This window comes from Mchenga conophoros, linkage group LG22 (assembly GCF_057382185.1).
Source record: "Mchenga conophoros isolate Kocher_MC1m ecotype Shallow Benthic linkage group LG22, M_conophoros_male_GT1.1, whole genome shotgun sequence".
Taxonomy (NCBI): Eukaryota; Metazoa; Chordata; class Actinopteri; order Cichliformes; family Cichlidae; genus Mchenga; species Mchenga conophoros.
Window position 1 is genome coordinate 20,473,705 of NC_140546.1, and position 18,059 is coordinate 20,491,763.

Sequence of the window (18,059 nt, forward strand, 5' to 3'; positions counted from 1 at the left end):
TTCCTATAAGTTAGTGCATCTAGTTGACCCAGAGCAAAAGTAAACTAGAAGCCAGAGTTATACAACATATTTATTTGTGAAGACACATACAGTACACATTTCATCTTGTCATAAATCACATAAGGCTGAGAGGACGATGCTGCAAATAACTAGTCACGCTTTTAATTTAACAACGTCTATTTTTATGACCCTTCTTCAGGCATCCTTCATGTGGCAAACCTGTTGTTTTGCCACAGAGTTCGTTGCTTGATAACCTACGGCGTGGGCGAGTACAGTCGCGGTAATCACAGCTGAAGTAAAAGGTAGTCGAGCAGACGTCGCGGAGATGAGCGTACCCTGTGTAAGATATGAGGGGTGGTTTGTAATGCCACCTGTGAAACAAGAAACAAGGTATTTCCACATACTGGTAATGCTGTCGTATGTACAGCGAGTCAATACAGTCACAGATCATATGCACAGAAACACACAGACGTCAGGTACTTAATAATTCCCCGTGGCCTCGCCACATTAACGTCAGTTCATTTTCAGACACCATGAAGGAAACAGATTAAGATATTTCCTGTAAATCAGTTCGTTATTGATTTTGAAATTATACAAGAAAATTCTTTACCATTAAGTTTCTTTTTTATTAATCAGCGGTCCCTGTTGACAATAATTATAATCACTTCCCATGCTCTTACCCTTATATACTGTTTTATTTACATTCCTACTGTAAAACACTGAAATTTGACCACAAACATGACTATTTGTATCCATTTACATCTGCTCTTTTACATTTTCTAAATATTTGGCACATATGGAAAGATGGCACATCGATAACAAAGAATGATAGAGTATTTTTAAAAATCCTGAATGCATTCATCTCTGTTTGGCAGAAATTGTCACAACACTGATATCTACTCAGACATGAGCAAATATTCCCAGAGTCCAGTCCTCTGTAACTGCTCATAGTGTAATGACTTATGACACATTCGCCATTATATGTGTGTGTACACTCACCGGTCACCTGTTCAACTCCTCATTAAAGGAACTATCCAATCAGCCAATCACAGCAGCAGCTCGAGGCATTTAGGCATGCGAACATGACGCGCTGAAGTTAAGACTGAGCATCACAATGGAGAAAAGAGGTGATTTAAGAACGTGACAGCTGATAGCGAGGCAATAGTAACTCAAATAACTACTCGTTACAACCAAGTTTTGCACAGGGCGTCAAACCTCGAAGCAGATGACCTTCAGCAGAGGAAGACCACACTGGGTACCACTCTCATCAGGTAAGATCATGAAATTGAGGCCAAAATTCACCAAAACTGGACAAGAGAAGACTGTAAAATTGTTGTCTGGTCTGTTGAGTCTCAGTTTTTGTTTTCACATTAGGATGGTAGGATCAGAATTTGGTGTAAATAAAAATTCATGGATACATGCTGCCATGCGTTAATGGTTCAGGCTGCTGCTGGTGTAATGGTGTAGAGGACATTGTCTTGGCACACTTTGTACCCTTTTAGTACTAAATGAGCACCGTTTCACCACCACACCCTACATGAGTATTGTTGCCGACCATGTTCGTCCCCGTGCACGCCTCTTCCAGCAGGATGACACACCACGTCGCGAAGCTCGGATCATCTCAAACCGCTTTCTTGAACGTGACAATGAGTCAGCTGTTCTCAAATTGGCTCCACAATCACCAGATCTCAATCAAACAGGCAATCTTTGGGATGTGGTGGAACAAGAAATTCACATCATGGACTTACAGCCGATAAATCTGCAGTACCTGTGTTATGATGTCATGTCAATATGGACCAAAATCTCAGAGCAACGTTTCCAGCACCTTGTTGAATCTATGCCATGAAGAATTAAGACAGTCCCTTTTAGAATAAAAGGGATGTAAAGTGGTATTTGAGTGTATATCAATCTCTCTGTTTTAGGGCAGTGGAGTCCTATTTTTGATCATTTGAAAATCTAAATGCACTTTTTATTAAACTTTTGGCTGCATTGAAACTCTATTTAAACTGTATTTATTTGAGGCTGTGGTTCTTTTTCACCACAGTGTTTAATCTGTGGTTAGTTGGACTGATGTCAGGATCTACTCTGCTTCCTCGGTCGGTACCTTCAAACATAATTTACTGCTGGCTGGCGGATTGCACAGACCTGCGACACACACACGCACACTATCACACACACGCATACATGTGGCTGAGTCTGCAATCTGGATGCCTCTTTATGTCTCATCAGCTGAATGTCAAAACCAACACAGACAAGAAATATTTCTCCCATCAGACTCCACCTCTTATTTACACCTTTCACCAGCCTCTTTTCTTTCATCTCACCCCTCTCAGTACTCTTCATGTCCTCCCGCGAACCTCCTGTGGTGAACTAGACCTTTTTTTTTTCCATAAACACAATACACAGAATATCAAACAATGCACATCAGCAATAATACAAGCACTCAACAAAAACAACAGCAAGAAATCTTCATCAAAATGTCCAAGAGCTTTGGAGAATGAAGTTTCAGTTCCTATATTCAGGCAGTGCTGTGCCTCATGTTGTGGTTTTCCTACATGTTAATATCTTTAAAGTCTCGCTTCTCAGCTTCTGGAGTTGAATCCAGCCTGGTTTATGTCCAGGTAGATGCCAGAGCTTTAAAAATCATGGATAACATACAAGGACTGGTGGATTTCCTCAGAACTACTAAGTGACAGGACTATTGCCATCTTGTTTCATTCAAGTTTCACTATGTTAAGCATCATTACAATATTTTGTGCTAGCTTTTTTAAAGTTTATACCTAAGATCAACAGTTTTCAACTGAATCTTCCCATCCTTCCCAAAGGAAGAGTGTCTGTGCCAACCTCTCTCCCCTACACCTTTTGCTGCATCTCTATCTGTTGGCCCTGTCTGGCCTGACTTTGGCCCTTCCCATTCATCTCATACGCCGAACTCTTCTGCTGCTGTCGTCGGTAACACCACACCGCGACAATGACTGCAGTTGCGATGACACAAATCGCCACAACAATGGCCGCCACAGTGGGGCCTCGACCGGAAGAGCTCGGAGGGAGGGGAGGGCAGGCGTCATCCACACAGATCGTCTCTCCCATCTCCCCTTCCTGCTCTCCCCTCTCCCCAGTCTCACCAGGCAGGCTGAGCACTAAGCCGTCCTTGTGCACTGGAGGGCTTGGGCCATGATCAAGGAAGGGATGATCGGTAATGTCAGCCATCCAAGAGTCGGTGGGAACTGCTTGTTGTGTGCTGTAGTCTCCGGTCTCAGAGTATGAAGGAGAGTCTGAAGGCTCCAGAAGGTCAGGGGCAGGGGTCCCGATGGAGTCAGGCCACACCTCCTCTAAAACCCCTAGTTCGAATTCACGCACCGTGGTGAGAGACTCTTGCTCCTTGGGCGAGCTGGTGTAAGGTCTAGGAATTTCCACCTCAGTGGGTCTGGGCGTCGTCTTGACAAATCTCCTTCTGTCTTTATCCTCTGGTTTCACCCTCTCTGTTACGGAGTCACCGTTTTCGAAAACAACAGGGTAACCGTCCAGCCACGTGTCATCTGTGGCTGACTTTCCGTCTGCTCCCCTCTGAGTGACGTTCTGATGCTTATCGGCTACCACAGAAAAAACAACATGCCGACGACTATCATCTTCATGGCTATCGTGATCGTCATAGCTCTCAGCGTCTTTGTGTCCAAAATCATCGTGATCATCAAGGTCAGCATAATGGGTGTCGTCATAATGTATGGCACGGTCATCGTGGTCATCGTGGTCATCATGGTCATCATGGTCATCATGGTCATCCTGGTCCAGATGTTCCTCAGAGACCTCATGATGTTCTCCATTATGATCATCATGATCCTCCTGGCTTTTGTGTCCGTCGTAAGTATCATCTGGATCGTCATACTCCTTGCGATCACGGTCCTCCTCATGTTCGCCCATGTCATAATGCTCCTCGTGATCGTCATAGCTTTCATGGCTTTCCCTTTTGTCCAAATCTTCATCTTGACCTGGTTGCCTCTTGTGCTCATCGTGGTCTTCCTCTTGGTGGCTGCCGTCTTGATCGTCATGGTGGTCATCTTCAAGGATGTCGTCCTGGTCATCATGGCGGCTGGTGTCAGGATCATCAAAATCATCTCCTTCATGATCAGGATCATCAGCATCAACGGGATGTTGACGATAGGGCCTTTCTTGACTCGTGTGCTCAATGCTCTCCTCAGATCGGTCAACAGAGGTTCTCTGTGTTGTCTGCGTGGCTGGATTGATGAAGACCTGAGGTTCTTCCTCCTGGAAGGTCTCAGAGGGGAACCAGAACATGTGTTTCTGGGAGAGAAGAGAGACGGGTGCTTCTGTGGCTTCCACTGTATCAATCTTGGCCACCTCAGTTCTCTCCTGCTGCCTCGTCCGAGGACCTACCAAGTCCTCACCAGCCCGTTCCTCATTTTTTTCTCGTTTAACTAAAGCTCCTTCAAATATTTCACTATCTTCAGCCACTTCTCCTCCCACTTTAAGCTTTCTGCTCAGGTCTCGATGGTCCTCCTCAGCTTTGGCTCTAAAACTCGTCTCTTGCTGCTCCACGCTCATCTCTCCATGTGGGTACGCAGCTCCATACACTTCCTCGTGTACATCGCCATGAGCCTCTAATGGTGTCTCAGGTTGGCGCTCTGCCTCTATGTAGGAATCTGTGAACTTGTCCTCGTAGTCTGTGTGACTCACCTCATCTGCAGAAAGACAAAATAGAAATGTGTAAACTTTCAAGTCAGATCAAGTATCTACATTTATTATTTATTATTTTATGACTCAAAGAAAGTTAGCAAAAGTTCCCAAGATATTCAATGCCACCTCTTTTAATTAAATATGATACCAAAGGCAGTCTCCAGTAGATAGGCATTGCAAATTCTCTGCTCCGCTCTTTGGTAGCTTCATAATGATGCCAAGGCTCTGAAAAGTCACGGTCCTACCAAGAAATAGAAAATAAAACCTACACAAAACCTAAGAAAAATGTTTGTTTTTTGTTTTGTTTTGTGTATTTTCAATGACATTTAGTGGCACTGCTGGATAGATTTTGAGACCTTTAGCTGGAGCCAACTATTGCCATCTGTTTCCACTGATCATACTGAGCTAACATAATCTGGCTGCTGGGTTGGCAGACCCTGACGTCACTGATTCTTGTTTCCAAACCAGCAAAATGTCAGTGTCACTCTTGAACCAGTTCCCCTGGTACACAGCCAGTTCTTTAAATCAGAAACACAAAAGAAAAATGGTTTGAGATTATGATCAAAGCTGGACCTCAAAATGTCTGGGTAGAAAACAGATATTTGTGACCTTTTAGAGGCTCCATTAACTAAACATAGCTGCCAATATTGTAAGAAAATTCAAATCTAGAGTAGTTTTCCCTGGAAAGTTTATGAACGACTGCTTTAGATTAAAAGCATGATTAACTGTTAGCTAATAATCCACACAGGCCATGCATTTTGCCTTTATAAAGGATTAGCGACACAAGCTAAAGCACCAGTAACACCATTTCCATCCCAGCTAACAACTGAGAGTCTGTTCAAACACAAAGAATCAAACTCTGACCACAACAGCCTCTTACCTTTAACACAAATCTGCACCAGTCCATACCACTCCCCACAGCTGTCACACAGCAGGCTAAAGGCTGTGTGTCCACCGGGCATCACGTAACCTGGGACACATGTGTACAGAAGCTCATCTCCCATCTCGGACCCAGAGTGACTCTGCAGGCGTGCATTAGGAAAAGATGGGGGGTCTCCACATGGCTCATCTATCAGCAACAAGCATATAGATGCACGTATTTAGTAATAGAGCTGTTATACTTATTCCATAGGAAACAGTGTTCTCTGTAAATGTCAACCAATGCTTATCAGCTTTATAATATCAGTATATCATGTGTAATAAGAATGAACGAATGAATTCTGGACATGAAGCAAAAGCTTTTATGTAAAAGAATTATGTGAATTTTAAGAACATGAGGATAAAGCATGAATATTAAACAGAATCTGGTCCAATCTTCATGGATAATGTTGTGGATAACTATGCATATTAAAGTTTTCATCAAGGGTGATGGAAAGCAGGTTCGAACCTTGTCGAACTTTGGATTCAGGCGAAGGAATGCCAGGAATTCTGTGTCTGCATCTTTGCATGTTCAGGCTATGCTTTGTCTCTGAACCTACTTTTATTTTCATGTACAGGATCTCGAGGTATAGCTGAGGTGAGCAGGGTATTTGCTTTGGGAACCTCAGAATTGCACCCCTGCTTTTGTGGATGATGTGATTCTGTTGGTTTAATCAGAGCGTGACTTTCAGCATGCACTGGAGCGGTTTGCAGCCGAGTGAGAAGCAGGTGGGATGAGAATCAGCGCCTCCAAATCCAAGGCAACGGTTCTCTGCCAGAGTACAGTGGAACGATGGGGAGGAAGGCTGCCTCAAGCAAGAGAATCCAGTCATCCTGGGATGTCATTCACAAGTGATGGGAAGGTGGAGCACGAGATGGATTGGCGCATTGATGCAGCATCAGCAGTAATGAAGACATTTTACCGGACTGTTGAAGCAGAATCTCTGTGTCTACGTCCCAACCTTCACCTACGGTCATGAAATCCAGGTAATGGCCGAAAGAATGAGGTCACAAAAACAAGCGGCCAAAATGTGTTTCCTCCACAGGGTGGTTGGCTAACCTTAGAGAGAGGGTGTGGAGGTCAGACATCTGTGGGCATCGCAGAGTAGAGCCACTGCGCTTGCATTTTGAAAGGAGATAGTTGAGGTTGTTCGAGCTTCTGGTTAGGATGCCTCCTGAGTGCCTCCCTTTGGAGGTTTTTCAGGGGCACCAGTTGGGAGGAGATCCCAGGGTGGACTCAGAATCTGCTAAAGACATTATGTATCTATTCTGTGCTGGGAAGGTCTCTGTATCCCCCAGGAGCAACTGGAAAGTGTGGCTGGGGAGAAAGATATCTGGGATACCCTGCTGCCAACTTGACTTTAGATAATTAAGATAATTAAAGATCAATACAGTTTGTTTTGCATTATATCCATAATATATTGTTAAATTCTAATAACAAGTGTTATGAACTAAAATATGATTTAAAATGTAAAATAAAGTTTAAAAATCCCCCAAATGGTTATTCAAAAAGACATTTTGACTATAGACTGTAGTGCAACTTCTTTTTACGTGTTTCAGATTAAATGTGGACTCTTTAATTAGTTCAGTGTAACGGTGTGAGTGGGTTTCCCTGACAATGGTGCCTCCAGGGATCCTGTATTTAATATACCCAACCATAACTAGACAATAAGCTGTGTAGTTGGTTTGCCTGTATCAAATGGATGTGAAGTGTTCACATGTGCTCCCACAGCAGAGAGTGTCTGCCAACCTCAGGGTGTATGGCACATGGACAAGAGAAATCTTCCAAGTTTTGATCCAAAACCTGGCAATGATGTGCCAGATGTGATGTGTGTCTTTTAGTTTCAGCTGCATCAGAACTAACACACATTCATGGATCCAGTTGTTTCACATCACATTTACATTTACACACACACACAAACCTGAGTCATTCGTGTCCTGATCGCTACTACCATTCCTCTTCTACGATCCTTACGTACTGTGTATGTTTTCGTGTGGGTTTACTGACCTTTGTCTTTGATGCAGAAGGCGTCCAGGTGCGTTGCGTCCTCTGTGCCATTTTCTGTCCTCACTTCTACAGCTTTCAGCACACCGCCCACAACATTACACACTGTGGTCCTGGAAATAAACAGACATGATATCCATACTGCATAAAATCAAGTCACATGTTCACACTCTCATTAATTAACGTGACATAACACTGACTTGACTATAGAGGAGCATTTCACAATTGCGTCTGTTGGTCTCTGTTGCTATTCTTTCTCTTTGTAACAGCTGTGCTATATTTTGTGCACATTTTGAGCATTCTTAATTTAGTCATCGTCTATTTAATTCTATTTAATTACCTCCAAAGAGGTTTGCGCTTTAATTTTAGCTACTATAATTTTAGTATTTTTGAGCTCTTCTGTCCGTGTGTGATGTACCTGCACAGTTTGCTAACAAAGCTTGCTAGCATTATCAGAACACTTATGTTCACTTCAATAGAGTAATTCAGCAAACATGGCTTAAACCCTGAAATCATCTCCCAGGTCAAACCTGGTTGCAGTTCAGTTCCAAAAACTGAGCAGGACCTGGACAAGATGTTGTTGTTTGCACTCCCAAATAGATGGTCTGACTTGAACATCTCTTAGTGAGGGATAAATATAGATTAGATTGGTGCATTGCAAATGAGATGCTTTGTAAACAATGTGGAGCAATTCTCACCAGTAAAAACATGACAGAATTTTACGCATTACATTTTAGTCAACTGAATCAACTTTAGATTTAATCTAGGATAATCTTATGGTATTTAGTCAACTGAAACTAATTAATGTTTTAATCTAAAAACTACTAATAAAACTGAATCAAAATTTGCTGTCAAAATGACCACAGAGCTGCTATTTTTCTTCTCATTCTTTCTATCAGATTCTTTTTTTAATTGTTTCATCTAAGTGATAACAAGATTGTAGAACACAAGTTTTATCTTTTTTAAACATCCAGGCAACATTCAACAAGTACCTCGAATTAGTGTCGAGGTCGTGTCTCCAACATCGAGTTTGCTTTTTAGTTTTGAACTAGTTTTCAGCCGTGAACAAGAACTATCGCTACAGTCATTCAGCGTTGAAATGTTTGCTGAGTAGATATGAAAAGCTTATTATAGCATCTTTGTGACTAGGGAAGGGCACCGGTTCTGACATAAACGGTAGTAACCAGCGCACATTTCGGTGCTTTATTTCGGTGCTTTTTTTTCCTGAGCTGTGATACACTTCTAGCCAATCATTTTACGTTTTCAAGGATAGTAGGCAGGCCCAGGTACATACGTTCTTTTAGAGCAGAGCTACAGATTAAAAATGCCCAAGGCGAAGCGGTCAAATGTCTGGCTGTATTTCACAGTGAGGCTGTGTAGCTGCTCTTGGTTCTTTAGTCAGACCTTCACCTCACTTTAAAAAAGCCAAGATAAGACTGTCCACAATGCCTCAAAGCAGTGGATTGCAAACCAATGAATAATATCCATCAATTATTTACAGTCTACCAGTCTGCCATCATTTATTTACAGGCCTGACCAGCATGCTGGGAACCAGTGGACTAAAACAATATGTAAAAAAGAGCTAGCTCCAAAGTAGAATTCTGAATACAATGCATTGGAAATGTTTTGAGTATTATATATTTTTTGGCTTTATTTTTGTATTTTTTTCTGGGAGATTATGAATGCAGGTCATTAACTTGTAATTAACACTGAAACATTCCTCTACATATTCCCTCCACCCCTGATATCTAAAGCTGTACCTCTGATTAAGTGCGCATGTGGGAAAGTTGACTACGCACACAGTTTATTCACCACCACTTGATTTGTTGCCCATTTAAATATTATTGCAGTATGACATCAGGGTCCAGGAACACACATCATGACTCAGATATGTTGCAGTATCAGCGGCTGTAGCCTTTGGCACAGTGTTATCCCACGCTGATACATTATGGATAGATGTTCCCAGAGAACAAGCCTTAGGTTACAGCCAACTTCAAATAGAGAAGTCATAACATTGTGGACATAAAGCAGCGCATATTCCACTGGGACTGAATGAGCACAGCTCCTACAAGCTGCAGAAGCTACTAAAGCTGAGTGAATACTCTATTTATGTTGCAGCATAATCACATTATTAACCCGTTTATCATTCAAAAACACCAGATAAGACAAGGCCAATCAGATTATGTTCCCACAGTGGCTGGCAGTAGCAATCAGTCCTGTGGGAAAATTCAGAAATATGAGCTTTAACAGCAAGTTTGATTGGTGATATTAGTTACTAAGAATCATTCTATAGAATAGACACTGGGTGTGCATTTGATCTAAACAAAGCATCACTAATTGGAAATAATGTAACTAGCAGGGGCGCCAGTTTAGCTCAGCAGATTGAACAGGCGACCCATAAACTGTAAGACTATTGCAGAGGCCCGTGTCTGAATCTAGCCTAAGGTATTTGCTGCATGTGTTCCTCCTGCTCTCTCTCCCAGGTTTCCCCTCATCTTTCAACCGTACTGTCCTGATAAAGGCTTAACTAGCAGTGCATTGAGAGAGTGGAGCAGGTCAGACTGCATGCGTGTGCCATGTTAGCTTTGCTTTATGGGGGAGAGAGTCTGAAGGAGAAAAGAAGAAATCACAGAGAAAGCACTCAGAGAGGCAAAAAACACTGACGACTGTTTAAAAATTTAACTTTCATCCCTGCAGGTATCTGTGCCCGAGAAGAATCCATCACCTGACAGTGCGTGACTGCTACAGGGAACACCCAGAAGTATGCACGCATTCATCTGAAACGGCCTTAATTCATTTTTCTTGTATAATGGTGTACAGAGGTACAAAATGACTGACATGTCAGAAGAAGATGTTAAGGTGGAAGAGTCAGCGTAGGAGGCACTTGTTAAAGCTCCTAATAGACCTACAGACTTATGTCATACACATCTGAGGTGGTTAACTGGCACTGACGCCAGTCTGGAAGCATCACAGTTCACACACCAACGACACAATTATTCATCTAAGCAACCAACATGTGAGTGAGGGAGTGGGTGAGGGTGGCCTTTACACAACCAGTGGGAGTGTGTGTGGTAAGGTGGGCAACAAAACAGGAAAAAAAAAAACAGAGAAAAGGATGGAGGGACAAGAAAAACAGACAAAAACATTAATAAAATACCTGCAATCAATGTATTTTTACCTTTAACTAACATTGATTGATGAGCTAGATATATATTAGGAACCACCATGCTGCGCTTCAGAGTGATGATTTATTTATGATGAAGACCACGCAGGAGAGGAGGATGAATCGGCTGTGAATCGTATTTCCCTCACACACTCTGCAAATTCACAGCCCATAAATAATCAGCGCATAATGTCCGAATGACTGCAGCACCTTCAGCTGTTGGACTGCTTTTCTTACTCTGTGTTTCCTGATATATTAGAAGAACATTCTGGTGCTTTTCTGCAAAACTGCCTCCAACACAGACCAAGGTTGTCTGTGTTTCCTGAAAAAGTTACAGGAAAAGTTCACTGTATCTGAATATACGTCAGATTCCACGTCTGTCATTGTCACTGCTCGAATAAGCCGTCCAAAAAGGAGGTGTGTAGCTCCTGACTTCAGCAGACGGAGCTGTGGTAGCAGGGTGATATAGTGTGAAACGCAGTAAGGGAGTGTGAAAGCTGATGTCCGCTGATCAACATGTACAGAGCCAGCGGTGTATAAAAGGAAAAGATGATACGTCCCTAACCAGATATGTTACAAGCATATTATTGTATGTTAGAAACTCGGTGGGCACTTTGAACCAGGTTAACCCCTGAAAGGCTTTATTTCTCAATTGTTTCATTGAAGTCTCCGTTCATTTTTATAACGAAGTTTCCAGTTTGGGAGTTTCGTTGTGGTTGACCAGCCCTGTAGGTGGAATAGTCGGCCGCTCCCTTATTCACAAAGGGTCACTACAGCAGGATATGCTAAATGCCCTTCAACCTTGATGAAAAACAAGGTTCAAGAAATCTGTGAAAGAACCCCAGCACTCACAGACTAATTGTATTTTATAGTCTCTAATATACTGTAGAGCAGGGGTGTCAAATATAAGGCCCGGGGGTCAGAATTGGCCTGGCAGAGATGCCAACCCGGGCCGCACTGGATGTTTTTTGAAAATGTGATCGAGGGCATTGACACTGAACTTCTTTTTCTCGTACTGAGATAAAATGTGCAGTTAAACGTCTTTACACTGAGAGAAAAGGGGGATTTTTACGTAAAAGTTTTGAATGAACTCGTAGTCGTGTCATTTAGAACAACCATTAATAATCATTTGGATTTTGGCTTACATACACCGAGAATTTCAGGGTCAACTTAACCATTTATTGGTCAAACAAAGAGCACGCTTTGCTGTGAATGGACCCAAAAAAGCATCTCAACTATTATTCATTAAAAGCAGGCATGTGTTCACCAGGTGTCTGCGTCCATTTAAAAGGAACATGTTTCATACTCTTCATACATTTTTCTATTAGGAGCTGCAGTGTAGGATACTATAGTAGCAGTAACAGTGTTCATGAGGTTTTATCCCTATAATCACCACTTGTCAGCTTCATCTCCGTTTAAGCAAACCGGGTACCCCTCTTCCTCCAGGCCCAAATCTGCTCTGTTCTGAAAGCTGTGAGTGTCGTTGCCGTGGAGATGAGAGGTGTAAATGGAGGCAGTTGTCGACATGACACCCCATCTCAGAATTCCCTCCTCCTCCAGGAAGAAACAGAGGAGTCTTTCTCCCTCTCTGCTTCCTCTCTCTGCTTTTTCTCTTTCCCCCCTGAAATGTGTCACTCTTCTATCTCCCCGCTCGCTTTCTTTACTTCCTCTCTCTTTCATCCATTCCCGAAACCTCCGTCTCGCACACACACACCATAATGACCTCTGACATCTCCTCTGAAGACAGCTGCTATTCTTACCCTACTGAGCCCCCGTAGAGCCACCCGCGGGTGCACGGGGAGAAGTAGCACTCCACCACAGCGTGACGAAGCTCCTCTACTGATGCCAGGCGGCCGCGGTGCGAGGCACAAGCTTGCTCAGCATCTCTGAAGCCCTGCAGGTCAGAGGAGTTCCTCAGGTCCAGCACAAACACTCGACCTGAGGAAATGCAAGGAGATTAACATTAAATAACATCTTATACAAACAAATTCAGGATAATAGCAGAATGTGTAGGAAGTAAATATTTTTAAGGACTTCTTAAAGCCTCACTCGTGAGTGTGAAATCTCAGCGGCACAGTCGTGGATGTGCAAGGATCTGCTTTGCTCACCCCCCTGTGATCATTAATTGACTGCAGGAGCGATCGCAGCAGCATACCGGTCCTGTCATTACCACCCCGTTCTCACATCACGGCTGTCCAGTAACACAGGACAGAAATGTGCTCCAGGTTCATAATCGCAGGAGTCACGTTTTTGAAATATTTACACGACTCTGAGATAAACCAAAATAAGCTGTATCTGGCACAGAGGAGAAGTCTTCCTTCGAGGCTTTCTGCCAGACAAGCTCTCTAAAAATGTGTTGCTGAAAGGCTGTAGGAGGGCACTGGTGAGACAAGCTGTGCACGGGAGCTGAAGTTGCTGCTTATAGTCGTTCTTCTGAGTTTACTGAATACCTGCAACTTCAGAGAGTTATCTGCAGAGGCGTGATCAAAGACAGCTGTCTTTCATCTGTGGGTTTTAGGTTATTTTGAGTTTTGTGGTTGTTTATTAAGAACTTTTAGCTTTCTTTTCATTATCATTTTAAAGCCTCAGTTTTGATGACTGTTGTAGACGGAGACATATTGTCATTTGTTTGTATGATTCTGTTACAGCGATTATTCTGTTTTAAGTTCATGGTTCGATATTCGTTTAGTGTCCCTGGTGTCTCTGTGCATCATGCTTAAATTTCTATCCCTGATTTATCACTTCCTGTTTTATTTTGACAGTCATTTATCGTTTTGTATTTGCTTTTACTTCCCTTGTCTTGTTGTCCCTAATTATTTTCAGTTCTTTTTTTCTCCACTCCCCCTGATTAGTCCTCACTGTGTCTCTGAGTATTTACGGTTTCATTTTCCCCCATCTGCATCTGTTTCACCTGCTCTTGAGTGTGTTTTGCTTCTATTTTGGATTTATTGGTGTGTTTGCCTCATTGGACTTGGTTTTTATTTTTGACACATCTGTTTATGAGCCCTGCATTTGTGTCCTTTTGCCGCACCTTGTGGCAAAAGCTGCAGCAGATGACACAGCAGCAGTTCTGTAATTATTTATAGCTATTAATAATTTTTGATGATGTTAACAATTTTTTCTTATCAGTTTTTTACGTTTCAGACAGGTGAGCAGTCACAGTCAATGACTGCCACCAGCTGCAAGATCACTTTTGTTTTATTGTCAATAAAAGTTTGACCCATTTAATTAAGTTCACAATATTCTTTCTTGTCAATCTTAAGTTTCTATCTTCATTCCTCAATTTGGTCCATATATGCAGGAGTGTCATCAAGGATGTTTCCTATAACTATATAAGACAGAAACTGTAACAACTGTAACAATGAAAGCACATTTACATTTAGGTTCCTCTAAATAAATTATTCTCTGTGCATTCACTGAATCTTTAGATCCCAAAGTCACAAATAAAAGAAGAATGCAATTTGGACTGCTTATTATTCATTTTTAATAAATATCTCAGATATTATGACAGTGTGTCGAGTAACCTTAAGCTACATGGAAGAGAAGCATCTTTTTTAAGCTGTTTGGAGGGCTCGCCTGCACTAAATGAAATTTCTCAAAAACCTATATAGCTATCGATCCACGAGGGGGCACCAAAATCTAAAGTTGCCTAGAGCATAAAAAGGGCTAGAGACAGCCCTGCTAATCAGCCACTGAAAATAATATAAGAGAAAACTTTTTAGCAACAAAGCAGTAAAAAAAATAATCTTCTCTCGTGCACTCTAAAGGTTTGAGAATGACTGCTGGACAAAGCAGACCACTCACACAGCTTAGAACAAAGAACAAAGTGCGGGTTTAACGGGAGAAATAGTGTGGTGTAATTGTCTCTTTTGCCATTAAACATTTATTTTAGAACACCTTTTGACTCTAACAGGCTTGGTGCCAATTGCTGGCGCGCTACGCGTAATTGGCGCACATCACCACCACAGCTTTAGCAAACGGACAAAATTAGATCAGAAAATAATTTTACAACGAGGTGTACGGGTTATTTCAATGATTTCAAATGTTTACCTACCGTCTGCAGTTACAACAGTCACCAGAAGACAAACCAGGCATCCAAACAGCAGCAGTTTGTGATAACAGCGATCCAGCATCTTTTTTCTTCCGTCCACAGCTGTACACTGACTGTCAACTCTTATTTTTAAGAGAAAAGAAAAAGTTTTCAAAAACTTCAAAAATTTGTATTTACAGGCTTACAGGGTTAAGCAAACTCCTGCTATTTCCCTGCGGGTGGCAGAGGTTGGCTCTGGGAAGGTAAGGGGCTTGTTAACAAGTGAGGATGTTAACAGAGCTGCTCAGGAGCGAGGCGGTTATCGCCCCAAATAGTCGCACTGGTAAGCAGATGGAGCACCTGTGTGAAAACTCGCGTGCACCCGCTAGAAAACAGGCGACGTCACGCCACAGTGTCTTGAAGGTGGGCAAAGAAGAAAGAGAGAGAAAGAGAAAAACTTTGGCTGCAGATTAAAAGGGATCCAGCCTGCTCAGTGTTTATGAGCTGGAGTAAATAAAAGCCTGTAAACTAGGAGTGAATGTACATTTACGATGATATTAAACACTCTCTAACAAATAGAGGACCTGTACACCCAAACTAAACACATCCCAGACCATAATAATCTTGATTAAGGTGTACTGGAGCTGCACTCGTGCGAGTGTGGATGTGCGCGTCCCATTTGGTGAGGGAGATAAATACAAATGGCCCACACGAGCGCATAAAAAACATCCAGGCATTGTCTCAGTGAATCTGCAGGTGAAGATAACACACACACACACACACACACACACACACACACACACACACACACACACACACACACACACACACACACACACACACACGTTACTGTCTAGAAAAATAAAAGCTATCACCGCGTGCACATGCGTTTGTAAACAGAAACACAGGAAATATCCATTTTCATCTAATCACATCCGTGAGGATGGTGTTATTTGCAGCATAGCGGTTGCTCTCCTGTGAGTCAGCTTTTAAAGCTCATCTACAAGTGACGGCTTAAATATCTGGAAGTTGAAAATTCAGTCTGGAGTTTGTAAATTGGTAACTAATGGTCAATCTCACACAGTTTTGACAGTGGATGTCGTTTATCTAAGAGTTATGGATGTTTTCTCAGGTTTTCAAACTCAGATCAGAAAATCTGAGGCGATATTAGAAAAATTATAAAGACTGCTTTATTTTTTAAATAAAGTTCAAAAGTAAGATTGCATTGAAAAATGGATGTGCTGTTATTACTGATGAAGTGAGGTGTAAGTAACAATGTTTGCACTTGACGTGGAGCTAAATGCATGCAAAGACATTTGTTTTTTATTTTAAACTTAGCACAAAAAGTAAGGAATTTTGTGTCTGGTTGATTATTCCTGTGTTGTAACAATGCTTCTTGGCAATAAATCTGACACCTTTGGAAAGCCGTTTATTTCCCCTTCAAATGTTGGGACATTTGTAAGAAATAGGCATTAGTGGGTTGAGCAGCTTGTTCTGCTATTGACTCTTGATTGGTGTCATTTGTTGGGTTGGATGAAGAGTCTGAAGTCTGAAGAAATAGGACACATTGGTGATTTAACAGTTTATTCATTTAACAAACAGGGACCTTAGTACCATGTGGAAAAACTATGCACAGCCACAACAGGTTGGCACCTCCCCCTCATGCTGGCCACCAGCTTGGTCACACACACTGCTGTGGGATGGTATCCCATTCTTCAATGCAGCATTTATCGCAAGTCACCTATGGTGGTTGTGTTGGTCACTGTCACGGAGGAGCAGGGAGGACTCGGCGCAGACTGAAATCTCAGAAAAACAGGTTTATTTACACACTCCAGGTGCACTATATACAGGTGAAGGAGAAGGGGGCCAGGGTTCCCAGGGGTGCAGAGAGGGGTCGGGAAAAGCGTCCAGAGTCTCCAAACCAAGCACGAGAAATCTGCATACAGAGAACAAGAGTTAGCACGGAACTTTCACGGACAGAGCTCAAAAACTGGCTGAGGCTAAAGTAGCACTGACGAGCGTTACTCAATAGTCCAGCGGCGAGGTGCTCTCAGTCACTGCCTTAAGTAGCGGGAGCAAACAAGGTGAGGAGCCACAGGTGATTGCCTACAGGTGGTGGAGGCCGGGAGCTCACAATGAGCTCCGCCCAGGCAGCAAGCAGAGAGAGAGGAGAGAGAAAAGACAAAACATAACATGTAGCCACACAGGGCCAGCCGAGCAGGCACGGGGACCATGACAGTCACAGAATAAGGTGTTTGGCACTGGCAGGAAAGATTTGGCAAGTTTTTCATGGGTGCAACCCACACACTCAACTCTGCTGCTCAACCCACAAATGCATTCTCCAGAAAAATGGCAAACAAACCCATAAATATCAGTGCCTTTATTCATAGAAAGGCTGCATAAAAGCATTATTTTTACAGTGTTGTTTTTATTTAAGGGGGAATAAAAAGACTTTCCAAAGGGATCCCATTTATTAGCAAGAACCATTGTTACAACCACGAAATAATTGATCAAAGACATGCCAGCTTTATTTTAATGACCGTTTTTCATTTAAGCCTGTAACTCCAGCACTAACACTACTCTCATAAATTGTGGAATTCAGAAATTCAATTTGAGGGGAAAACTAAATAAGTACCTGCATGCCAGTTAAAGTGATTTTTTTGTTTAATAAGTCATTGTGAGAACCTTTTTGAAGAGCAAAAGTTATTTAATTTGATTGCACAGAGTTAGGTTAGGATCGGGGTCATTACTGATGCAAATTTAGACCTCACAGAGTTCACTCATTTATTAGTCTAAGAGGACAGTGAAAAATATCAAAGAGTGGAGCTGCTTGTTTTCTCTAAACAGCATGTCAATTAATTAGGGGGGAAATTTATAAGCCCGTGACTGTCTGTCTGTGAAGTACCTGTAGCTGACAATGTTTTCAGAGGTTATTATAGTTAACTAAAACTAAACTAAAAACTAAAAATATATGTGAAGAAAACATTTTAGTTAATTAAAGTAAAAATAAATAGACTGTTAAGGAAAGTTAACTAAATGAAATTATTTTTTCAATTAACAAGTAATATAAAAAAGATTTGTAAAAATATCTTTAGTTTTAGTACTTGTTGACCTTGTAAAATTGGTTATCAAAACTTAGCTGATGAAGCGTTGGTGGACGTGTTTATTGAGACTTTTGCCATCTAAACAACTGCTTTTAAAAGGTTTTGTGTGTTTTACTGTAATACCTCTGCTGGTTTTCCTAAATC

At 42.0% G+C, this 18,059-nt stretch overlaps 1 protein-coding gene across 1 annotated transcript; it reads right to left on the bottom strand.

Annotated features, from left to right (window-relative positions):
- Positions 1-64: 64 nt before the first annotated feature.
- On the bottom strand, positions 65-15,196 carry susd5 (sushi domain containing 5). The gene is made up of 5 exons (XM_085263118.1): positions 14,836-15,196; positions 12,542-12,719; positions 7,622-7,731; positions 5,576-5,764; positions 65-4,700 (listed from the first exon to the last, which is right to left on the bottom strand). The coding sequence occupies exons 1-5, from the start codon at positions 14,912-14,914 to the stop codon at positions 2,854-2,856; spliced, it is 2,403 nt and encodes an 800-aa protein (XP_085119244.1). The 5' UTR covers positions 14,915-15,196; the 3' UTR covers positions 65-2,853.
- Positions 15,197-18,059: the final 2,863 nt, after the last annotated feature.